This window comes from Dermacentor silvarum, chromosome 3 (genome assembly GCF_013339745.2).
Source record: "Dermacentor silvarum isolate Dsil-2018 chromosome 3, BIME_Dsil_1.4, whole genome shotgun sequence".
In the NCBI taxonomy this organism is placed as follows: Eukaryota; Metazoa; Arthropoda; class Arachnida; order Ixodida; family Ixodidae; genus Dermacentor; species Dermacentor silvarum.
The window spans coordinates 231686367-231712719 of record NC_051156.1 but is presented as its reverse complement, the minus strand read 5'-3'; the positions used below and the strand labels follow the sequence as shown (position 1 = coordinate 231712719).

Below are 26353 nucleotides of genomic sequence, written 5' to 3'. Positions count from 1 at the left end.
TGAGGGGGGGAAGTTAGTGTGAGCGCTAACTGTGCAGTGCATCATTCTGTGTATATACCCATCCTCATAATCATCATCATTTTGTCGGGTTGGTGTTCGTGGGCTGTCTCGCGCTGTGTGACAATACAAGAGCTCTGCCTTCGCCCCGGGCGTCGTCTCACAAGATTATATATATATATATATATATATATATATAATACTTATCGACGTCCCCACGCGTTCATATATGAAAGGGAGACCCGTCTAACAACTCATTCAGTTCATTCTACGACTACCATGGGTAGACTGCGGAAATTAAAGACAGCAGAAGAACAGGGTGAATACAATGCTCGACCATGTGCGGCGTTTGATACAGCTTCGCTGGACATTCACGTTCGCACGGCGGGATGGCGGCCAATTTTTTTCTCTCCGATCGATATGTGATGTACGCTGTTGTCGCACATTGCCGCTTGATGTGTTCGGTACATTGTTTTCTGACCGCCACTTTGTTTTTATTCTTTCTTAAGGCCTCATTTTGTGCCTGTTTTCCTGTGTCGGCAGAGAACTCAGTAATGCACCGCATTTAAATTTGAAGGGAATGCTGGACCTAGTGTTCAGGCAAAAAAAAAAAAAATTATAGAGCCAGAATTGAAATAAACATACATTCGTTTTGTGCCTCTTTAGAAGTGTTCTAACAACCGCGCAGAAAGTTCCGCCGTCCAAGAAATAAAGGTGGCAGGGCATTCATGCTTAGTAATGATAGGGGGCATGCTAATTGTGGGTGATGTGTAGTAAATGTTACCAAAATTATGCCAAGCACTTCGTTTGACAAACCCGCTTAACCCCTGGTGTTAGACGACTGTCCCGGATGTGGTATCGAGTTGAAGCTTGCGCGGGAATGCGGCGCACTTCTCCAAACGATGCAAGTCCTCGACACACAGCCGCCATACCGAATGTTTTTCATTGTCTGGTGCGAAATAAATGTCGCACTGATACAAGCATCTGGTGGACGTAATCTTTATTCATGAGTTGACAAAGTTTTAAAACGCGCGGTATTGAGAAATTATTAATACAGCAGCTCCATGAAAAAGCCTCGCTGGAAATTTAGCTTCGATTCCGCGAGAGCCGCGCAGGTGAATTGCGCGAGTGTGAGCCAAAAAAAAGGGGGCGATCTACGACGACGTCTCTCCTTCATTCGCCAACGAAGGGCGAAAAAAAGAGCCCGCTTTCTGCGCCACCAGTTTCCGGCTGAACGCGCCTCGGGCTGCAAACGACGTTCACGGAACCGGTCACGCCTGGCTGATTCTATTTTCAGCCGCAACCTTCTGCGTGCGTTTCCTGCCTCGCGTGGCTTCGCAACCTGCGCAATAGCCCTGGAGTTTTAATGAAATTTGACGAAATACTTGTTTTGTTGTCGTAAATCCTATATATAAGTTTGCGAGAATGACGTTAAGAAAACAAGGAGTAGTTGGGCGCGTCATCTAGGCACTAACGTCTCCTTCAATACAAGCAATATTATTAAGGTTAAAGCGAACGCCGTACACAAGCGCTTTAACGTCAAACCTATACTTGCGTGTGTCGAAAGCTGGAGGCAATTATGCCATTCCTCGGAAAATGCTATACAGAAATTATGCGGGATGTGCTTAAACAGAATACGGAGCTTGAATCGGAGAGAGGCACACCGGAGGCAGTGCCGCGGGGCGCGTGTTGGGCGGCACTGCGGTGATGAGGGTTTGTACAGCGAACTTGTTGCTAGTGCGACTCCTGCCGGAAATGGTGGAGGGGGCGGGCAAATGTTAAAGTGTTAATCAGGGTGAATACTGCTAGACACTCGTTTTTACCCGCCGTCCTGGGGAAACGACATGCGGCTTCAATGTTATATTTTACGGGTGGTATGCACCAAAAGATTCTCAAGTCATCGAAGCTTTCGAGAAACTCGCTGCGTTATCGGTTTGTCTCTCCGTAGCGACGTTGTACGAAGCACTTTGGAGAACTGAACGAGGCACCGAGATTCAACTTGCTTAAGTATGTGCGTTTAAACTGCGTAAGCTATATATGCAGCCGTCGTATAAAATTACTTACACAAGCGTTCAAGTATTTGAAGCGTATTTTACGATCCGCGTGCGAAGTTTGCCCAGCGTGCATACTCAACATGCATCTGGCAACACTGGCCGCACCCGCTACCTCCTTGCCCAGCGTGCGAACCCTGTTGTGCGGGCCGGCTCAACGATGGTTGCCGTGAGGAGGAGCTCTAAGCGTGCAACAATCGCCGTCATCGCCCAGCGACGAACTCCCCACAAATCAACGAAGCGCTGGTTTTTTCATCACTGGACGCCATTACTGCTGTAAGAGACGCGCTGCTCCGCTGGCGAGCCTCTTTTCGCGGCGCCTTCAACGACTGCTCACACGCTCTCCAGTTTTCCACTGACGGGCAACTCTGGCGATCTTTTCACCATGTCAAACTAATGGCGTTTTTAGGTCCCCCCTGTCACGCACCTGATAGAAGAAAGTTGGAAATTATTTTAAAAAGCGCAATAACGAAACCGAAACCTGACCGAGCAGCCGAGTGAATATCTTCGCGTGACGTCACGGGCGGCACACTGAAGGCAAAGGGTAAGGACCGCAAGGCATGCCGGTCACGCCAGCGTGGAGAACGAATGCGGCGAAAACATGGAAGCAGGAAAAAAAAAAAGAAGCTGAGGAGGGGTCCTATCTACTCAGCGCGCTAGGAGAAAAGTGGGGAGGAAGTCGGGTGGTATTTTTTGGCTGTAACGGCCATGTTGTCGGGGAACAATGGCGGTTTTGCACATGCGTGTGCTGCCCCGTAGGTCTCGCGCCATGGCAAAAGCGTCGTGTGTGTAGGATTGCGTCCATCTCCGTGTTTTGTTCTGCTGTGATATCTATCCCTAAGAATTATCTTGTGTTATCTATACCCTCCTTTGGGCTCAAAAAAGCCTGGTCTAGCAATAAAGTTTATGTCTATATATATATATATATATTACAAAGGGGATTTATTGGGGTTGGTAGCGACAGCGGGTCGTAGGATGCACCGAGCACAGTCCTCTCGCTCGAGCTTCTGCTGCGCGCTTGATGCTGCCGATGCTGCTGACTCTGCGTCATCGTTCGTCATCTTCCTTACAAGGGCCCCGCGGAAATAAAGGAGCCATCCTGGCGACTTAGTTGTCCGGAAGGACGATAGAAAGGTGATACGGCTTGAGGCGCTGAACGTGAACGACTTCACGGTTCCGACGTCGCATGTCGGACGGCGGCGTGAGCGGCTCAACCAGGTAATTAACGGGTGATGTTCTCTCGAGAACGCGGTATGGCCCGTCGTACTTCGGAAGGAGTTTTGAAGCGAGCCCAGGCGTGTGGTGTGGCACTAACAACCAGACGAGGGCGCCGGGGAGAAAATTGGGAGTCGAGTTCCGGGCGTCGTGCACGGCTTTTTGACGGTTCTGGTCGTCTGAGGTGAATTGTCGGGCCAGCTGGCGACATTCTTCGGCGTGTCTGGCTGCTTCCGAGATCGGCGGGCATTCGGATGGGTCCGGCCGGTAGGGCAGAATGGTGTCTATTGTGTGCGAAGGATGACGGCCGTAAAGAAGGTAAAAGGGTGAGAATCCGGTAGTGGCCTGAGTCGCGGTGTTGTAGGCGTAGGTGACAAACGGAAGAACTAGGTCCCAATTACAGTGATCAGGTGAGACGTACATGGCGAGCATGTCACCAAGAGTTCGGTTGAAGCGTTCCGTGGTACCGTTAGTCTGTGGGTGATAGGCAGTGCATTTACGATGAACAATAGCGCATGCAGCAAGCAGTTGTTCGATGACTTCAGATAAGAAGGTGCGGCCTCTGTCGCTCAAAAGTTCACGTGGACCTCCATGACGAAGGAGAAAACGGCGTAGTATGAAATTGGCGACCTCCTGCGCTGTATCATTTGGTAGAGCAGCAGTCTCCGCATAACGTGTTAAGTGGTCTACCGCAACGATGATCCACCTGTTGCCGGTAGGAGTCAACGGAAGTGGCCCGTAGAGATCTATGCCCACGCGATCAAAGGGTCGGGATGGGCATTGTAAAGGCTGGAGTGCACCGGCGGAGTTGTGCGGTGGCGCTTTGCGACGTTGGCACTCATGACAAGAGCGGACGAAGTTGCGAACAAAATTGTACATTCCCCGCCAGTAATAGCGGTGTCGAAGTCGTTCGTAGGTCTTGAAGACTCCCGCGTGGCCACACTGAGGGTCGACGTGGAACGAGGAGCAAATCTCTGATCGCAAGGTTCGCGGAATGACGAGTAACCATGTGCGACCATCTGGGGCATAGTTGCGGCGATACAGTAGCTGGTCTCGAATCGCAAAATGAGGAACTTGGCGCCGAAGCGTTCGTGACGCTGGAACTTTCGACGTATCCGAGAGAAGGTCGAACAGAGATGCAGTCCAGGGATCATCACGCTGTGCAGAGGCGATAGTGTCAAAGTCCAGAGATGACAATGTGCACTCGCAGGAGGAGTCGTGACTGGCCTGCGGGGGAAGCGGTGATCGGGATAGCGCGTCAGCGTCGGAGTGCTTTCGCCCGGAACGGTAAACCACGCGGATGTCATATTCTTGAATTCGCAATGCCCAGCGGGCAAGGCGGCCCGATGGGTCTTTTAGCGTCGACAGCCAACATAGTGCGTGGTGGTCGGTCACTACGTCAAAAGATCGGCCGTATAAATATGGGCGAAACTTGCCAAGCGCCCACACAATGGCCAAGCACTCCTTTTCTGTTACGCTGTAATTCGCCTCCGCCTTGGTTAACGTGCGACTCGCGTATGCGACGACGTATTCTGTGTGGCCAGGTTGACGTTGTGCCAACACAGCACCAAGGCCTACACCACTTGCGTCAGTATGAAGTTCGGTTGGCGCTTGAGGGTCAAAATGGCGAAGAATGGGTGGCGTCGTGAGAAGACGGCGCAAGGTTGCGAAGGCGTCGTCACACTCTGGAGACCATGATGAGAGATCTCTAGAGCCAACAAGGAGCTGCGTGAGAGGTGATATAATTGACGCAAAGTTTCGAACGAATCGCCGAAAGTAAGAGCAGAGGCCGATGAAACTGCGTAGCTCTTTGATAGTGGTAGGTTTTGGGAACGCAGTAACAGCACGTAGCTTCTCGGGATCCGGGCGAACGCCCTCCTTTGACACGACATGGCCTAAAATTGTGAGCTGACGAACAGCAAATCGACATTTCTTCAGGTTAAGTTGCAACCCGGCCTTGGTCAAGCAAGTGAGTACGTGCTGGAGGCGGAGCAGGTGCGTTGCGAAATCAGGGGCGAACACCACAATGTCGTCAAGATAGCAAAGACAAATTTTCCATTTGAGGCCACGCAGAACATTATCCATCATTCTTTCGAACGTAGCAGGTGCGTTGCAAAGTCCGAAAGGCATGACGGTGAATTCATACAAGCCGTCTGGTGTAACAAAGGCAGTTTTCGGGCGATCGGCCTCTGCCATCGGAACCTGCCAGTAGCCTGACCGCAAATCCAGCGAAGAAAAGAACTCGGCTACCTGCAAACAGTCCAGAGCATCATCGATGCGTGGTAATGGGTAGACGTCCTTCAGTGTAATCTTGTTCAACCGTCGAAAATCAACACAGAAGCGGATGGAACCGTCTTTCTTCGTGACGAGTACCACGGGAGAGGCCCATGGGCTCTGTGAAGGTTGAATGACGCCCCGACGAAGCATGTCATCGACCTGTTCTGCAATGACGCGACGTTCCGTAGCAGACACGCGATATGGTCTTTGTCGCAACGGTGAGTGAGAGCCAGTGTCGATGTGATGCTCGACTGTCGATGCACGGCCAAGAGATGTTTGCGCAACGTCGAAAGAACGGTGGAAGTGCTGAAGGAGTGCGAGAAGTTGAGATCGCTGCGAATGTGTCAGATCGTCGGCGATGAATGGGCTGAACACATCTGTCCATGCTGAGTGGGCTACGGAGAGGGCACTCAGTGCATGAACGGCAGTAGAAGGCATTTCGTCGAGGACGGAGACAATTCGGGTTGAATCAACCGACTCGACGTAACCAAGGCATTCGCGGCGGAGCAGTGATAGCGGCGACGAAAGATGATTGGAAACAGGCGTCGTGCTGACACCGGCGGCGAGGTCAAGAGCTGCAAAGGGCAAAGGAAGCGCTTTTCGGGTAACAAAGTGATGAGAGGGCATGAATGAGACCGTCCCGTCTCACTACACGAGACCGGTACGAATGCTGAAGAGCACGGGGGAATACAGGTGTCTTCTTGCACGAGAAGTTTAGCGGCAGGATGAGCATCGACCGAGGCCAGGTCACCAAGGTGGGAAAGTTCAATCTCAGCCCGAGTGCAATTTATGATGGCATTGTGGCGTGAGAGAAAATCCCATCCTAGAATAACGGCGTGGGAGCACGATGAAAGAACTATGAACTCAATCGTGTATAAAACGTCCTGTATGGTTACACGGGCTGTACAAGCAGCGGTAGGGCGAATGGGTTGAGCACTTGCCATTCGAAGCGACAATCCAGACAGAGACGTCGTCACTTTACCAAGCAAGCGGCAAAACCTGGCATCCATAACTGAAATAGCGGCACCGGTATCGACGAGGGCGACTGTAGCGACATCTTCGACAAACACATCATGACATTGGCAGGTAAAGGAAGAGGACTTCGGCATGTCGATACTTGCGCAGTTCTTGCCTCAGGAACTGCGTCGTCTAGTTTCCCTCTTCGTTAGAGACGGGTCGCTGACGCATAGGGGAAAGCGATCGGCGACGTGGGGAGGGTGACCGGAAGCGTTCGAAGCGAGGACGGCGATCAGTCTGGGAGCGAGGTGGTGATAGATCGAAGGGTCCGTAAGGCACATTTGGATCGGGCGGCACATAGGACGCTCGTCGATCGTCATCGAACGCCTGCGATCGGCGGCGGCAGAACCTTGCGACGTGACCGGGATACCTACATGCAAAGCATATAGGGCGATTGTCCGGCGTACGCCACGGGTTAGCGACGGCAGTGCTGGCCCAGGGAGCGGGAGGAGGAGAGCGGTGCACAGGCTGCTGGAAACGTGGTACGAGCGCACTGCGAGCGGCCATTGCAGCAACCGCAGCATAAGTTAACGGTGTAGCCACGGCATCCTGCTGGTGAACAGCTGGCAGCGCTTTCGTGACCTCGTCATGGATCACATTACGGAGAGGAGACGGCAAAGTGCTGGCAGACTCCGGAGTGATGGACACCAGAGACAGCTGTCGTGCGACTTCTTCGCGGACGAAATCTTTGATTTGGGCTATCAAGGAGGCTTGTTCGGGGCCGGTGGTCAGGCTGCAGAGTGACGCCGCATTAGGTGTGGGATGTCGCCTTGTCAGAGCTCGCTGCTTTCGCAATTCATCATAGCTCTGGCACAAGCTGATAACGTCGCCAACAGTGCGCGGGTCCTTGGCCAGAAGCATCTGGAATGCGTCATCATCGATTCCCTTCATGACGTGCTTAATCTTTCCCGCTTCCGTCATGGCAGCGTTCACGCGCCTGCACAAATCGAGGACGTCTTCTATATAGCTGGTGAACGTCTCACCCGTGTCCTGTGCGCGTGTACGCAAACGCTGCTCGGCTCGGAGTATCCTGACGGCGGGCCGGTCAAATACTTCGGTAATCGACGTCTTGAACGCCGACCACGTTCGGATATCCCTCTCATGATTCCTGAACCAGAGACTGGCGACGCCCGCAAGATAGAAGGATACGTAAGCCAGCTTGTCCGAGTCATTCCATTTGTTGTGAACGCTCACCCGTTCATAAGATGACAGCCACTCTTCAACGTCGTTGTCGTCGGTTCCGCTGAAGATGGGAGGTTCCCGCTGGCGAACGGTGCCAGTGCAAGGGACGGGTGGCGATGGAAGAGTCTGCTGGTCGGCGTCCGGCATGGCAGAGGGTAGCGTCCGCGAACGAAGTTCCAGGATGGTAGAGTGGAACGTTACCCAGCACGGCTCCACCACTTATAAAGGGGATTTATTGGGGTTGGTAGCGACAGCGGGTCGTAGGATGCACCGAGCACAGTCCTCTCGCTCGAGCTTCTGCTGCGCGCTTGATGCTGCCGATGCTGCTGACTCTGCGTCATCGTTCGTCATCTTCCTTACAATATATATACCAAACAAACAAAACAAAATATGAAGAAGTGAAAGCACGCGCTATCACCGTCCAGTGGGAGATACAGGAAAGAGAGAAGCGGCGTTGATCAAAGGATGGCAGTACTTTTCCAATATAGGGACTTTAGGTGGGACTGGAAGAAGTAAGAAAAATGTCCTCCCTGTGAAAGTGGGCGTACAGCGAAGCTGTTGCCGAGGTTACACACCAGCCCCGTGGTGCATACGCTCGCGTGTAACCTGCGCTCTACCCGCCGTGGTTGTTCAGTGGCTATGGTGTTGGGCTGCTGAGCACGAGGTGGCGGGATCAAATCCCGGCCACGGCGGCCGCATTTCGATGGGGGTGAAATGCGAAAACACCCTTGTACTTAGATTGAGGTGCACGTCAAAGAACCCCAGGTGGTCCAAGTTAATCCGGAGTCGCCCACTACGGCGTACCTCATAATCAGATCGTGGTTTTGGCACACTCTGTGCGACTGAAGCAAAGGACAGAGCGCCCGCTCATCAAGAACAGGTTCATCGTGTGCACATTTTCGTCACGCGCGCACGCAGGCGTGAATCTTATGTTCTCATTCTACTAAAACCTCCGGCTGGCGCAAGCGCGTTATTGAACGAATTCAATTTCTCAAAGTAAAGTGTGTCACAAAATTCGTAAAGTACGACTTACACACAACCTGCAGACGTGAGAGCATCGGATTGTAATTTGAACATACGTGAAAGCACAACTCTGTTTCGCGGGAACTCAAAATTACACTTGCTCTGGCGACGAAAATTTGTCTTTGTCTACGCGAAGCGACGGTGTACACGCACGGACGGTGAAATATACCGCTTCGCTGTAGAAAGCGTGAAACGAGCGCACACGCAACCACCCGTATACGCCTTTTACCACGCCACAGGAGGAGGACGATTTGGGAATATACTTGCCGTCTTTAGTAGAATCTTGCTACAGGAGGATGCAATTAAAAAAAAACAGCAGTTGGCAACAAAGGCACACGGACCGCGCGGGGTTGTGTTACTCAGCCAGCCAATCATAGAAGCATACAAAATCGATGTTATGCGACCTTTATCAAAATGGCGTCGTACTTGATACGACTGTACTTGTCGTACTTTCCACTATAATAGACGTGTGAAGACGTATAAAATTACGCCCTTATAATTTTATTTTTGTGGTTACCGCCTTATTTAGGTAACAGGGAAAGTATGAAGCACGAACTAGTTGCAGCCTCGCGGAGGAACAGTGGCTGACGGTTATGAGGGCGGGGCTTCACTGCAGGCTTACGTTGTATCCGACTATAACGTGTCATCACAGACTGGAACCGCTGTGCTTCAGAGCGTGTATGATAAGCGCCTTGCAGGTCAGTGCCAGCTGTGCAGTGTTCCTGCTTTCGACAGCGGACGATGCATTTTTGGCATGCGTAAAACAGCCATATGGAAGGATGGGAGTGAAGCGGCCGCTGTGAGTAATAAAGGGGCGAACCCGACGAACCGCAAACATCATGTGCACGAGGGGCGCAGGGAGGTTAAGAGTGAATAAGGCTCGAGGGAGGAACGTACTGCGCCTGCGCACACCGGTCAATGCGCTCGCTGTTCGCGGCACCGCGCGGAGGATGCCACAGAACCGTGAAGCTTCACTTACCGTGAGAACAAATAACGTTCGGCAGGTTTTAACACAAGAAGGCCTGCTGCACATTTGGTAATACATCAAGTTATACAATCCGAGTTAGACTGGTCTGTAAGACATATTCGTAATGCATTAAGCTATACAATCGGGACTTGTTGCAAGACTTAACAAGCCGCAATGGGAAGTACAGGTGTGGCACTCCTCCTGAACGCCACACTTGAACACTTAGCGTAGTACCTAAAGTGCAGCACGCGCACACCTTTAGTCAGCCAGATGGCTGTGACGTGACGTGTTCAATGACGCACGCACAAGCGAGAACCGTGGAGCAACCGTGGAAGCGTGCTCGCACCCCTGAGGTTCGATTCCCACCAAGACTGAAATGTACCAAATTTTCTTTTCAAAGCCACTAATTTAATTTGTTTACAAGAACCTCCCTAAGAAATGTGACGTCAATCCAAACATTTTTTGTGGCGTCGTCCATTTTTCGTCACGGCCCAGTTTCGCCAAGGGCACCGCCAACACCTAAGGCTTTCGCCCTAATATACCTCAGGCCGCAGCCAGTGCACTTAAACGCGTAACGACGCTCTCCTCTGCTTTCGTGCGCGCGCTGTGGCTCGTCACTTCGCGGTGAGTGGCGGCCCGAAACTCATCCAGTGAAGCAATGTCGAGACCAGCATACGTGTTTGTTCTCGCAAACTGCAGACGGGCTAGCCGTGTCGTGATGTGCATTCTTGCAGTGCAGTTAGAATGCGCAGGTTTATTAAAAAAAAAAAAAAAAAGCCGGGTGGCACACAGTCGAACTTGCGGTGTTCTTATGAACTCCTTTAAAAGGCACAACACTCGGACGAAGTGACTTAGGGAACGGAATCGCGACACCGTGGACCGTTGGTCGGATCGCTGCAGCGCGTCCGCGCAGCCCGGCGTGGTTGCGCGCCGAAGGCGAGAAACAAGAGAGGAGAATCTGCCCCGACAAGAAGGCGGAGTAACGCCAACTTAGAGTGACGTGAGGGCCTCTCCTTTGTTTTACAGCGAAAGCTGTATATGCCTAGGCGAAACGAAAAACCGTTCGCCACATGTTTCGATAAAGGTCTTCATTGGCTGCGGTATCAGTTACGTCGTTCTCTTCGTCGCACCCAAGCGCGCGCGCCATTGGCAGCGCCGTTAGTGACGTCGTTCTCTGCGCCGGCACGCGCACCATTGGCTGCCGTGCCGGCTCTTTAAATAAAGCTTATTTCTTCTTCTTCTTCTTCTTCTTCTTCTTCTTCTTCTTCTTCTTCAAAACTGCTAAAAAATGTCACAGTTTCGGCCTTAGGGCGAAGCAATGAATGCGATAGCAACACAGCAATGTCATACGAAGTAAGGTGAGCGGCTTTGGTAGCAATATGAATTTTAGTAAACATGAGCTGATTAAGTAAGCAGGTGTGCTGCGGCGTAAGTAGACCGACATGAAGAGAGACTCGATGACCACGAGAAGGCGCGTGTGAAACGGTGGTGTTGATGAGAAGCGCTTCCCGTGGGCAGCGCGTGCGAAGGGACACACCTGTAGCGCTGCACTGCCGATCCGGGAAGCATTGCATGTGTAGCGTGCGTTGGAAAATGTGGCCTGACTATTACTAATTGAATGAACAAGCGTGGTGTGAGCGCGCACAAACAAACACGAATAGATCACACTGAATGACTGCAGACAACGACTGTCAAAACGCTGACAGCAAGCATACGCCGCAGCGGGCGAAGGTACGTGCGGTCTATCGCTTCAACGGAAACTGAGCGGCGAATGCACGGCGCATAAAGGTCAGAGCCGTGTGGAGATAAGAGACGGTGCGGACGAGCGACGAGCGCGGTTGTTGGCAGAGTGTTTCCCAAAGCCTTTGACAAAGTAGCTCATCAACACCTGCTTCTAAAACTTTCACAGTTGAATATTCACGCTAATGTACTAAAATGGATAAAAGAATTTTGTACTAATCGTTCACAGTTAATATACAGGGTGTTTCAGCGAACACTTTTCAAAAATTCTTAAAGGTTGCCTGTGGCAGATAGCACAATTATAGTCCATGAGCTGGTCTGCTTGAAGAGGCGGACATTACTTGCACAAGAAATTGAAATGCATAATCGAATAATTAACAGAAATTCACTAATTAAGTTTTTAACTAATTACCTGATGGCCCATATTGCAATTTACAAATTGTAGCCGTGGAGTTCGCAAGGCACTTGGAACGAATTCTCGGGATGACACCACTTTCGAGATATTAATTCCCGAACTTTGCTGAGAAATGCATTGGCGTTCCAGTTAGGCTCTTAACAAAACGTAGCTTTTTGCATTGAAGCACAAAATTAGCTGGAACGACAATGCATTTCACCGCAAAGTTCGGGAATTATTATCTCAAAAGTGGTGTCATCCTGAGAAGTAATTCTAAGTGGATCCGTCTTGCGAACTCCACGGATACAATTTGTAAATTGCAATATGGGCCATCAGGTAATTAGTTAAAACGTAATTAGTAAATTTTTGTTAATTAGTCGATTATGCATTTCAATTTCTTGTGCAAGTAATGTCCGCCTCTTCGAGTAGATCAGATCATTAACTAGAATTGTGCTATCTGTCCCAGGCAACCTTAAATTAATTTTGAAAGTGTTCGCTGAAACACCCTGTATGATCTACCACTTAGTTTCTCTAGTCATATCCGCGTATTTGCTGACGATTGTGTTGTCTACAGTACCATAACTAACATCAGTGACCAAATATTGCTTCAGAACGACCTAAACAATATTCAAAATTGGTGTGATGACTGGCTAATGCTACTAAATCCTTCTAAATGCAAAGTTATGTCAATAGCCCGCCGTCGAAATGCCCGCAGATTCTCTTATGTAATATATAACAAGCCTATTGAACCAGTTAAACCCTTCAAATATCTAGGCACCTCTATTTCTGACGACCTTTACTGGTGTTCGCATGTGAATAACATTATATCATCTGCTAACAAAAAGCTGGGTTTTTTTAAACGCCACATACAAAACGCTCCTCCCCACGCAAAACTACTAGCATACAAATCGTTCATCAGGCTTAAACTTGAGTATACGCTTCTGCAATCTGGTGCCCGCATGACCTCACTTGAAGCCGCACAGAATCGCGCTGCTAGGTTCATTCACTCTGCACGACATCAGCATATCATGCTTAAAAGCAGACTCCGGTTTACCAACACTTTCGCATCGCCGTCGTATCGCCAGCCTATCTTTATTTCACAGATTTTGTATTTTACAAAACCGGACGTGCTTCTGGTTAACCTCCCTGCCTTTCCTTCTTTTTTCCTCCTCCTCCTCCTTGTATTTTACAGTCATCTCGCTCTCCCGCCATACATTTCACCACCAGCACGAATATCCCTTCGCACCGGTCATTCATTAAGTGTCGCACGCCACAAAGTGCGCACTTTTTCGTCTTTCCCTCGCGTAGTTGTAGACGGCCTTCCCTACCACGTCGCTGCCATCACATCTGCATTCACGGAAGAAGTGTCAACGATTATCTCACCTTAACTAATATTGTCTTAACTATTGTTGTAAACCCAGCCCTTATGTAATACCCCCGTGTGGGGTCTTTAATGAAATAAAGAAAGAAAGAAAGAACGAACGAAAGAAAGAACGAAAGAAAGCAAAAAAAGAAAGAAAGAACGAAAGATTCTAGTCACCTTTCCAGTGACCACTGCCAGCGCAGAGAGAATATTTTCAAGCATCAGATTACTAAAAAATTGTCGCAGTTTCACCCGAAAGGCGAAGCATCAATTGCGATAGCAAATTAGTAGAGAGCTATATGGAGTAAGGATAGCAGTTTTATCAGCTGTATAAACTTGGACATGCAGCAGCACCAGCAACGCGCAGAACTGTTGTCGACGCCGGCGGCGTTTTGCCCGCGTTCGCACTGAACGCGCGCGGCGTTTTTTATATATAAATACGCATTTTGTGCCGCAGCTAAACGTCGCCTCCCCTCTCTCTCTCCCTCCCGTCCCCCATAGCCTTTTGCACGACGGAAAAAGTCGCATTTGCTCTCTATATATAGAAAGGAGGAAATAGACGCTTAATTCTGCAGCCCTTCAGGGAGCAGGGCGCAGAACGCGCGTTTGCTCTTCGACGTGCGTTCGCTCCCTGTGAAAGCGCGCGTCCCTCGCGCCATTTCACTCGCACATACAGCGTGCGGAGCGCGGCGACGATTTCATCGCCGTTGACGTCATACGGAACCTCACGGCGACGGCGACGGTGACGCCGACGGCAGAAATCCGCTTTGAGGTGTCCATATAATTGCTATCGCAATAAAATTACTTGTGCTCTACAATGTCTGAGGAATGCATGTTTGGGCTGGCGCTTCTATACGCCCACAGAGACGTCGATATGAACGTGTCCGACGTCATTGACCGCTTGGCTAAACTTCCCCGCCGAGTGAAGTTTGTCCTTTAGATAGCGACGCAGCAAAAATCAATGCAAAAAGCTCTGTTCCTTCAGGTCCATAAACACGTAATTATAAAAACGTATGACTGTTCATTAGCTTTTAAAACCGCAGACATTTTTTTGCGTTTATTATAACAGTTAGCACCATTATCAAAATTATCATGTCAATACGAAAATTACGAGGACATCAATAACCAATTTTGACCGACCTTGTTTATTGAAAGCCCGGCCCACGCGGCGTTTCCCAAGAAACACACTCGAATATTGGGTAGTTCAACTTGCCTCATCATCTGTGGCTTTCGTTTGTCCTTTTCTTTCCTTTTATTGCGATAGCAATTGTATGGACACTTCAACCAGATTTCTGCCGTCGGCGTCACCGTCGCCGTGAGGTTCCGTATAAAGTCCAAGGGCATAAAATAAAATCGGCGCCGCGAGCCGTATGCGCGACTGATAGCGTGCGGGGTAACGCGCGCTATCACGGAGAGCGAACGCACGGCGGAAGCAAACGCGACCGTCGCGCGAAAGACCGTGGGGGTATGAGAGGGAGGCGGGGCGACGCTGTGCTGCTTCACCAAATGCTTATCTTGCAAGCGGGCGCAAGGGGAACTGGCCACTCAATCTCCCACGCGAAAGCAAGAAAGCGGGAAGGCAGCGCGGGAGGGAAGGGGGGGGGGCAGCTTCTCTACCAACAACTTCTTCTCTGCACAACTCCTCTGCACTTTGCCCGGCAGTGGCGGTCGCCCACACCGTCTCTTATCTCCGCATGGCTCTGACCTTTGTATGCGCTGTGCATTCGCCGCTCAGTTTGCGTTGAAGCGATAGACCGCGCGAACCTTCGCCCGCTGCGGCGGCTGCGCTTGCTGCCAGCGTTTTGACAGTCGTTGTCTAGGGGTCATTCAGTGTGATCTATTCATGTTTGCTTGTGTGCGCTGACACCACGCTTGTTAATTCAGGTAGTAAGCGAATGTGTCCAAGTTTATGCAGCCGATAAAACTACTATCCCTACTACGAATAGCTCTCTACTAATTTGCTATCGTAATTGATGCTTCGCCTTTCGGGCGAAACTGCGACATTTTCTTTTTTGAGGTTTTGGTGAGGCGGAGGAAAAATTCCTCGTGCTAACCTATGATTTCAAGTGATTTCGTGGTATGATACGAGCGGGTCTTTGTTGTCTAGATCCCTCCAGGCTGGGTTGAATCGAGGGGGCGGACCGCAGACGCGGAATGTTGAGTTCTCGCGCCAGTTGGTGTGCCCGCTCATTCGAATTACAGTCAGGACGTCCGGAAATGTTGCTTATGTGGGCCGGAAATCATGTGATGTGTGGGGACGTGAGGTTGTCTCCTCCCGTTTCTTGGAAGATTTTGCTGACAACCGTAGGTGCTTTCCTAGAGACGAGGGCGCCGAGAAGGTTCTAATGGTTGTTCTTGAGTCTGAATAAATGACGGAGCTTCGAAGGGCCACCGCGATGGTCATTTCTTCTGCTTCGTCAGTGAAGTTGGTAACTACCGTGGCTGCGTTGACGAGTGAGCCATGGGCGTCCACCACAGAGACTGCGTAGGCGCCTCGATTCCAATATCTGGCCGCGTCAACGAAGAGGACTTGCGTTTCGTTACATTTGATGTTGTCAAGGATTGCCTTCGCTCTCGCTTTTCTCCACCCTTCGTTGTAGGTCGGGTGTATGTTTCTTGAGATTAGATCAACGGTTATTAACCTCTTGGCATTTGTGCATAGTTGCGACTTCTCTGGTGGCATGAAGAGTATGCCTGCTTCTAGTAATATCTCGATGCCCGCCCTTGTGACTGAGAACCGACTAATTTGGGCGTTTCGCTGTGCTTCAAAGAGTTCGGTTGCCGTCTTGTGTAGCCCGATTTGGAGGAGTCGTTCCGTGCTAGTGTTTCTAGGACCTTTTCCAATCCTGTTCTGATTAGTGTGCCGATTTTGTTCAGCTCCGTCTTCTGCCAGTTGAGGAAGAGGGCGGCGTCAAATGCTTTCATGAGGTTGTCCTCTTTCAGTCCGTCCCTTGTGCTGGCGACCCGTGATACGACCCTGGTGAAGTTCAGGGTGCTCTTTGTGATGCGTTTTAGTGCCTCCGCGTTGTCATTGCTGTAAGTCCCAATGACCATGCCCAGGACCTTAATTGTGTTACACCTGGGGATGTTTCATCCATCCCTGGTGTGTAGGTGAACGTGGAGGGAGCTAAGGGGCTGTCTCTGCCTGGGGCCTTGTTTGCACAGGAGGAGCTCTGATTTGCTGGGGGAGAGCTTCAGTCGCGTGTTTGTAAGGAAAGCTACCGTGGTGCCCAGCGCTTGCTGTAGGTTCTGCTCCAGAGTGCTTAGCGGGCCGTTCGTGGACCAAATGGTGATGTCATCCGCGTAAATCGCGTACCCTACCCCCGGGACTTTCGAGAGTTTGTTTGCGAGATCGTGCATTGCGATGTTGAAAAGAAGCGGCGAAAGCACTGAACCTTGCGGGGTGCCGATGTTACCTAGCATGTGCTTTCTGCTTCTGATTTGTCTGACATTTATTTATGGTGGCCGTTCGTTTATCCAAAAACGATATTACAAAATTGTGGAAATTTACTCCGAGATCTAAAGTGGAGATTACGTTGAGGATGTGACTGACCGTGTCGAAAGCCTTGGTTAGGTCGAGCGCCAGGCTGCCTTTTACATCCCTGGATGTGTTGTCTATGACGGCGCTCCGGATGAGTAGCATGGCGTCTTGCGTGGATAGTGATTTTCTGAAGCCTATGAGATTGTGAGGGAATAGGCCTTTTTCTTCAATGTGCTCTCCAATTCTATTGTGGATGGCATGTTCCGCGACCTTCCCGAGGCACGACGTAAGGGAGATGGGCCTCAGATTCTCTGCATGGAGTGGTTTTCCGGGTTTGGGGATGAGGACTACATTGGCAGTTCGCCATTCGTCCAGCACCCGGCCTTCAGCCCATACCTCGTTAATTTTGCTCGTAATTATTTGTATGGCTTTGTCATCTAGATTTCTGAGTAGCTTGTTTGTTAGTCCGTCTGGGCCGGGGGCCGAGCGTCCGTGTAGGTCGTGAAGGGCGCGCACAATCTCCGAAACTTGGAAAGGCCGATCCAGCCAGAGTTGAGGTGCCCCTTGTAACAGATTTGCGCTCTGCCGGCAGGTCTGCCAGGGCGTCAGCAAAGTCCCGCGGACTCGTGCCTTCTTTCGTGCGAAGATGAACGAGCCTTTCGATCTCTTGGTCGGCTTGTTGCTGTCGGCGAAGAGGCTCCACTTGCTGCCCCTCTCGTCCCATTGCTGCGCCACGGCCAACGAAGCTTCGCTGTTCGACCCGGGGAGTGGAAGGGCTGGTGATTTTTCTTTAAATTGTCTTCTCATGATCAGGGTCTCCTGCGAGTAATTGACCTAGATAAATGTTCTCCTGCACAGATTCTAGAGGCTCAGCGGCGATCATAGGCTATTGAACATTATATTTGCCTTATCCTTAATAATCTTCGAAGCTACTCTTGCGCTGCCTCTTTTCAGGTCCGCAATCATTTGCTGCAATTCGTCCCCAGCGTTGCTGAACAGGACAATGTCATCGGCAAGCCGAGGGTTGTTGAGATATTGATCCTCACTCCTAATAATTTCCAGCCTAATAGCTTCAATATGTATTCTAAGCAGGCAGTGAATAGCACTGGAGAGATTGTCTCTGCTTGCCGGACCTCTTTCTTAAAAGGTATTTTTCCACTTGTACAGAATCAAGGTATCTGTGAAGTCTGAAGATATTTGCCAACATATTCACGTGTGCTCCTCGAAACGCTTCCATGACTGCTGGTATCTCTTCTGAATCCTTTTCAAAGTTATGAAAACGATATACTGAGGCTGACTGTACTGCGCAGATTTCTCAATTACTTGATTGATGACATGGATGTGATCCATTGTAGAATGTCCCTTCCTTAAGCCAGCCTGCTCTCTTCAATAATTCAAATCCAGTGTTGCCCTGATTCTATTAGTAATTACCTTGGTAAATATTTTATAGTGTTGAAAGCAAGCTAATTGGCCTATATTTCTTTAATTCTTAAGCGTGTCCCTTTTTATGGATTAGTATAATGTTGGCATTCTTTTATGGTTGGGTATAGTCACACGTAAAAATTGACTATAATTTAATAAGCTGTTGCAGTTTACTCCCGTAAGAATAGCCGTGATTTTAGCTATTAGAATACACTTAGAGAACATCGTTGTTCCCTAAGCGCAGAATAGACAATTGAATGTTTTATGGGCTGAATTGAAAGCCGTGTGCTTCTCGAGTTTTGTTGGTTCTAAGAGCGCGGAAGCAGCTCGGATGGACGGACGGAAAAAACTTTATTGATAAAAGCACCTGCGAGGTTGCCGGCCCGGGCTCAGGCCATCCGGGCATTATGTGCGGTGAGCCTTTGCACCGCTGCCCGGGCCCGCTGGATTGTCCATAGTTGGTCGTGTAGATCCGAGATAGTCAGAGCGCTTATAGCCATCGCTCCTCGAGAAGGTCCGGTTCTATGTTGTCCTCTCTGTATATTGGTCTGATCTCTTTGCATTTTGATAAGACCTGTGCCGTGTCTGCGTGCTCGTAATTTTTTCTGAATCAATTCGGGACAAAATGAGCGGTGAGGATTTCGTTTTTACGATATCTTGTGCTGAAAACGTCCCGAACATATCCACGACACAAAATAATCATTAAATGAAATTACTTACGGGTTTACCCCACAGCTACTGATCATTATATTTAACTACCAGGCCATCATTCCTCAGTTGTTTGTGGCTCAGAAATTTGTTATTTTCATATGGAATTGTTCTTTTACGTTCACTGTTTAAATAATTTATCCAAATACTTGTACATATAGCAGCGCGTCATCAGTACGCATTCACAAAAATCGTAAAACTCACTACGAGTAATTTTTTCCAAGTATTCATTCAAGACTGACATTCGTTCCTACTTCGTAAATATAAAGAACGGCGATGCAAAATCGTGCGGCCGAAAGCAAGGCAATCGCCACCCCTCGTTGTTTATTCGCGCGACAGAACGCGGCGTGGCCTATTTCGCGGCGACCCCGTGTGGGACGCAGCCTGCTGCAATGCTTCGTCGCAAGGACGCTGCCCACAGGTCTGCACATTGTCGACAGCCTCGGGACGTTTCGGGAAACGATGTGGAGTGAGTGGCGGTATATCGAGACGTGGCGTTTCTCCAATTCATAGAAACGAACCATTAGTGCATTTCTCTAATGGCTTAAGTGCCTATCCTTCAAACCTGGGGCAAGGTAGCGAGCTTGTGGTAAACCGCTGTTGTATGAGAACGGCTAACTTCAATTATGGTAATTTAAACATTGTTAATTGTGAAGTTCGGTGTTAATTGTATTAGTGATTACTGGGAAAATTATGTCTGCCACAATCATGAACCTTGGTCAGAAAAAGAAACTATAATTTTGTCTCGGATTCGTTATATTTAATAATCTCCGAGAGATATGCGGCCTACCTTACTGCGAGGGTGAATGATGGGAAGAGCTACATGCGAGAGCAGTGCGATGAAATATGGTAAGTAAAAAAAATTCAAATTCTGTCGGACGCAAGCGCAAGGTAAAATGGGCACAAGGAGTTAACCTGCACGCGGAACCTGGGAGCACGCAAATTCAGCAATATGCGTGGGATGACGCAGCAATTTTGTTATTTGAATTATTTAGACTAGCTTTAGACGTGCATCGCATCACGACAATTGAAGCCATATAGACAGGTGGTGGTTAGCCCATCAAGTTCAAAAATCTAAGACTAAGCCTCAGTGCGAACAAATGCAAAGGCAAGTCGAGGACAACCGAGTGGTAACAAGTTTTTTTGGTATTGCTGCAGTGTGGGTGGTTTAAGAAGGCATGCAAGTAAACACTGATGCCAAAGAGGAGCACGAAATACCCACCTTGAAAAATAAAGTACCGAGACTTGTTGGAGAATGGCATAGAGCAACGTTAACACTTTGAAGGACCGAATGTCAGCAGAACGGATGAGTATAATATAACTCTTCTTCGTTGGTCCTCCGTTATCTTTGTGTAGAAGCGGTCCGGCAAAATCGATACCACTGACTTCGAAAGGTGGCGAGGGCTGAACACGCTCAGTTGTCAGAGGCGCGAAGGGCCCCGAGTATTGCTTGCAGTAATTTCGCCGGCAAATTGTGCGTTCGTGAATGATTTTCTTCACAACCTGCCTCCTCCCCCTTCCCCAGAGCAGGGTAGCCTACCGGGCTCAGCCTGGTTAACCTCCCTGCCTTTCCCTTATGACTTTTCTCTCTCTCTCTTTGGAGGACAGATAGACTAAAAAGACCGTAAAGATATTTTTGACTTACCATACAGGACATCGTACTCTTTAAAACTAGGACTGGTGCTTTAGGATGAAGTGCTAGAGGCAAAACGTTTAAAATGTGGATGTCATTTAACGCTCCCTTGCGCAAGTAAGGGGAGTGACGAACATAAATAGTAGTGTTTGAATGATACGAACATGCTCTTTTCACATAAAATATTCTTATACCATAAGGAGGAGGATGAAAAAGAAGAAAGGCAGGGAGGTTAACCAGACGCACGTCCGGTTTGCTACCCTACACGGGGGAAAGGGTTTAAAGGGATGAAAAGAAAGGAGAGAGAGAGGGAAGAAAGTACTCGCAGTATGAACACGTGCCGTTTTCCAACACTTGACAATCGGTCACTGAGGCCAGTCGACTTATACCATAAATAAACAATACTCTTGTACCACAAATAAAAGTATTATTCGGCCTACCTAAAATATGTACTTACAGATGAATTAAACACAGGTCTTGTAGAATCGTTGGCTGATACTAGAGGCGCTGTGAGGCATATCGCACCTCAGCAAACTTCCGCCTCCCGTCAAGGTGCACGAACTCAGCTAGGTGACCCTGCCTACCATGCGAGCTTTCTTTATTTTTCTCAGTAAGTGCACTGAACTCAATAGAAAGCCAGTCCGGGACCTTCGGCGGTTCCACACTGGCAGAACGCGTCAAGTGCTGACTGCAGTGCTGGCGTTGCGTGCCATCGTGGGTCCGCACCTTCACAACATAGAAAAGACGGTCGCACTCTTCACGGCAACCGCACGAAACGCAACCCCGCCTCTGTCGCCAGTCGCATCATACAGAATTGAAATTCGGGACGGTCCACCTGCGGGGCTGGAAATGTTCAAAATGTTCCCATCTCAAAAATTGGTATCCACCACGCTGCTGCCACCGACGATGCTCTACTCTATTTCAACGCAACGCAATGACATTTCATCTGAAAGTGGTAAGCTCAGGAGAGGGGTTCACGACGCTTTGCCAGTTATATGTAGCCAAGGGGAGGCCCATACTTAAAAACGTCAGGGGAAGTATGGTGGATAATGATGACAGACCCCCGAGAAATACTTGCACTCCCTTCGTGGTAATGTGACACCGCGCTCACATACCTGCGAATAATTTATGTACCTATCGAGTAGGTCATGCAACCTATATCACTAAGACTGTAAAAAAGAAAATTACTCCACTTATCGATTGACGTGTGCTTTTCACGTAATTTAAATTTAGTATTCAGCAATATTGGGTACCTAAACTAGTTGGGCCCTAACAATCGGGTCATTCCGGTCGACATTTGTTGAACAGAAGGTTGTTCTGGCCGCTGGCAGGCGCTACTGAAGCAAGACATCGCGGGGCAGCCGCGATTTGGACGAAGCTCGAGTCTCGTGACCTTCCTGGCATGATTACGGACTGCTAGAAAAATGAATGACGGCTGCGGACTGACAACGGTGCTAGCGATTGGAGCGTTGCTTCACTTTTTTTCCCTTTGCGATTACTGCAACCCGACTGCAGAGGTGCGACCATCTTGAAGGATGAGCGATCGAACTGGTGAAATGCCCCAGCGCTGTGATAGTTCACAAGGCTCAAACTACAATCGTCCTGCAGTAGATGAGCCGGAAGGCCGTGGGAAATGTGCACAATGCTTGGCGCGCGTAGCCCTGGCGTTAGGGCGAAGGGCTGTCTGCTGGGCCCCCCGAGCTCTGCGACCAGACGACGCGACGATCGATGGAGCGGGGATTCCCGCATGGGCACAAGTGCGCGCCCCGATCCGCGAGCTAGCCCTTGCGCGATCAGCTGTTGCCCTCCCCCCCCCCCCCCCCCCCCGCCTCCCCCCATCTTCGCAGCAACTGCCGGTAGCGGCACAGACTCACCTGTTTGGCCGGCTGTGTGTCCATGGTGGCGGACGGTCAGCAGCATCCCTGCCGAGTTGGGCTTCCCCGCGTCTCGCCGTGTGGCACTGACGACAGCCGTGCCGCCGCTGCCACCATCACTAACGGCGAGCTCCCTTTCTCTTTGCGGTGGCGTCATCGAGACGTCACGGGTCACGTGCGCTCTCGCGCTCTTTCTGGAATCAGCAGCCAGCTGAGCGGCGGGAGGTCAAGCGGACTGCTTCTTTTTTCTTTCTCTCTCTTTTTTTGTGCTGGCGCATTTCCTAACTCTGCAACGGGGACAAGGCGTTGCCTTACGCCCTGCATCTTTACGCCCCGGCGTCGAGCGATCCGCGTCGCCCGTCTGTCAAGGTCCACGCTGACATTTCTCAATGAAGCCTTGCCAAGTCACAGTAGCCAGCTTTCCTTCTCTCTAGGAAAGCTCCATCTGTATTTGGGCTTCGATTGATAGATTTGCTTCGAGCATGGAGGTGTTTAACAGCCGCATTTTGTTAAGATAATTCCAGATGATGCCTAAGACAATTTGCAGCGCTAAATTTAAAAGGTAAGCATTAAGAAAAGAATGTGTTTTTACTCTGTAGTTTTCAGAAACAGCATGACAGTAACAATTAGACGGTAATTTACACAATTACTCACGACTTTAGAGGAAGAGACGCTAAACCATGTGACAAATGACCTGACATTAAATTACTGACAATCCGGCAGCACAACACATACGAGACACAAAGAAGTGACTATGTCCCTTAATTTTTTTTTGTGCTCGCAGAGTGGCGTGAAGGAACAAGCACTGAGTGGCTTCGAGCATTGTCTTTTGCCCGAACAACGGCGTCATGGTTGAGACGGCAGTGGTCGCTGGTGTACGCTTACGCTGTAGCTTTGAAAGAAAACCGGCTGCAGCTCAACGTTTGCGGCGAGCTAGAACTTGACTGTGGAAATGCAGCGCGTGAATGGGCACTATGACAGGGATCATTTATCACGCACGACTGCGTAGATGCCACGGTGGCAGTCACGGGCTGCCAAAGAAGGAATTTGAAATATGTGCCTTGCATCTGGTTGCAACATTTATATGACAACGCCAAGAAAGCCATGGCGATTTCGTGGCATTTACACTTTTCACAGCGAAGCTGTTTAAGCCAGCTGTAATTTGTGGTTCGTGGTTCGTATCAATAAACTGCTACGCCGTAGCCATGGCAACCAGGAGGGTGACGCGGCGCATGCGCATGCAATCTCCTTCTCGCCAGCTCTCTCCCTTCCCGACCCCCACCTCTCTTCTCTCCGCGGCGCGCTGAGCCAGGAGAAAAAAAATCTGGCCGATTGATATCGAGCGGCTAGCCTCCACCGCGTTCGGCGTCGGCAAGCAACAGCGTTCTTGGCACTGTGCCAACCTTGGTTAGCCTGCCTGCGTTTGTGGCATGCCAGGAACGCTGTCGCTCGTACGCGCCGACGCGTCCAGCGAAAGTCGCGTGAAAAGTCGCGAAAGGGAAGGCACCTCTGAAAATGATCGCTCGAGAATACCTTGCTACATGCGTAGTCAAGTCAAACCAAGTTACGACTTAGCAGCAAGCAAGTTAATACCTAGCAGTAGCAGCCCGTAAGACTTGAGGATCGACAGTTTTGCTGTGCCTAAGCTTTGCACGACCGAGTGCAAGCTTGCCCGTTTTTTTGCAAAGCGTACAATCATTACATTCTACCGACGCTAACATATCGGGCAGAAACATTGAGGTCAAAAAAACTCGAAACAAGTTAAAGACGGTGCAAAGAGCGATGGTTAGACGAAAAAAATGTTAGGCGTAACAGTAAGAAACAAGAATTGAGTGGCGTGGATCATAAAGCAAACGGGGATAGCCGATATTCTAGTTGACATTAAGAGAAAAAAAGGGAGCTGGGCAGCCCATGTAATGTGTAGGGCGTATAGCCGGTGGACCATTAGAGTTGCGGAATGGGTGTCAAGGTAGGGGAAGCGTAGTCGAGGACGGCAAGACTTTAAGGGGCGGGGAAAGGAGGTCATGAAATCAGGAAACTTGCACGTGCGAGTTGGAATCAGCTAGAGGGATACCGGTGGACCATTAGAGTTGCGGAATGGGTGTCAAGGTAGGGGAAGCGTAGTCGAGGACGGCAAGACTTTAAGGGGCGGGGAAAGGAGGTCATGAAATCAGGAAACTTGCACGTGCGAGTTGGAATCAGCTAGAGGGATACCGGTGGACCATTAGAGTTGCGGAATGGGTGTCAAGGTAGGGGAAGCGTAGTCGAGGACGGCAAGACTTTAAGGGGCGGGGAAAGGAGGTCATGAAATCAGGAAACTTGCACGTGCGAGTTGGAATCAGCTAGAGGGATACCGGTGGACCATTAGAGTTGCGGAATGGGTGTCAAGGTAGGGGAAGCGTAGTCGAGGACGGCAAGACTTTAAGGGGCGGGGAAAGGAGGTCATGAAATCAGGAAACTTGCACGTGCGAGTTGGAATCAGCTAGAGGGATACCGGTGGACCATTAGAGTTGCGGAATGGGTGTCAAGGTAGGGGAAGCGTAGTCGAGGACGGCAAGACTTTAAGGGGCGGGGAAAGGAGGTCATGAAATCAGGAAACTTGCACGTGCGAGTTGGAATCAGCTAGAGGGATACCGGTGGACCATTAGAGTTGCGGAATGGGTGTCAAGGTAGGGGAAGCGTAGTCGAGGACGGCAAGACTTTAAGGGGCGGGGAAAGGAGGTCATGAAATCAGGAAACTTGCACGTGCGAGTTGAATCAGCTAGAGGGATACCGGTGGACCATTAGAGTTGCGGAATGGGTGTCAAGGTAGGGGAAGCGTAGTCGAGGACGGCAAGACTTTAAGGGGCGGGGAAAGGAGGTCATGAAATCAGGAAACTTGCACGTGCGAGTTGGAATCAGCTAGAGGGATACCGGTGGACCATTAGAGTTGCGGAATGGGTGTCAAGGTAGGGGAAGCGTAGTCGAGGACGGCAAGACTTTAAGGGGCGGGGAAAGGAGGTCATGAAATCAGGAAACTTGCACGTGCGAGTTGGAATCAGCTAGAGGGATACCGGTGGACCATTAGAGTTGCGGAATGGGTGTCAAGGTAGGGGAAGCGTAGTCGAGGACGGCAAGACTTTAAGGGGCGGGGAAAGGAGGTCATGAAATCAGGAAACTTGCACGTGCGAGTTGGAATCAGCTAGAGGGATACCGGTGGACCATTAGAGTTGCGGAATGGGTGTCAAGGTAGGGGAAGCGTAGTCGAGGACGGCAAGACTTTAAGGGGCGGGGAAAGGAGGTCATGAAATCAGGAAACTTGCACGTGCGAGTTGGAATCAGCTAGAGGGATACCGGTGGACCATTAGAGTTGCGGAATGGGTGTCAAGGTAGGGGAAGCGTAGTCGAGGACGGCAAGACTTTAAGGGGCGGGGAAAGGAGGTCATGAAATCAGGAAACTTGCACGTGCGAGTTGGAATCAGCTAGAGGGATACCGGTGGACCATTAGAGTTGCGGAATGGGTGTCAAGGTAGGGGAAGCGTAGTCGAGGACGGCAAGACTTTAAGGGGCGGGGAAAGGAGGTCATGAAATCAGGAAACTTGCACGTGCGAGTTGGAATCAGCTAGAGGGATACCGGTGGACCATTAGAGTTGCGGAATGGGTGTCAAGGTAGGGGAAGCGTAGTCGAGGACGGCAAGACTTTAAGGGGCGGGGAAAGGAGGTCATGAAATCAGGAAACTTGCACGTGCGAGTTGGAATCAGCTAGAGGGATACCGGTGGACCATTAGAGTTGCGGAATGGGTGTCAAGGTAGGGGAAGCGTAGTCGAGGACGGCAAGACTTTAAGGGGCGGGGAAAGGAGGTCATGAAATCAGGAAACTTGCACGTGCGAGTTGGAATCAGCTAGAGGGATACCGGTGGACCATTAGAGTTGCGGAATGGGTGTCAAGGTAGGGGAAGCGTAGTCGAGGACGGCAAGACTTTAAGGGGCGGGGAAAGGAGGTCATGAAATCAGGAAACTTGCACGTGCG

The 26353-nt window shown here is 50.1% G+C and overlaps 1 protein-coding gene across 1 annotated transcript in view; it reads right to left on the bottom strand.

Moving 5' to 3' along the window:
• LOC119446861 (monocarboxylate transporter 5-like) overlaps positions 1-22472 on the bottom strand; it is a 98864-nt gene extending 76392 nt beyond the window's left edge. Inside the window, exon 1 of the mRNA XM_037711435.2 lies at positions 22345-22472. Within this exon, the coding sequence (XP_037567363.1) occupies positions 22345-22368 (24 nt within the window). The 5' untranslated portion in view covers positions 22369-22472. The remainder of the gene's footprint in view (positions 1-22344) is intronic.
• Between the last annotated feature and the right edge of the window lie 3881 nt (positions 22473-26353).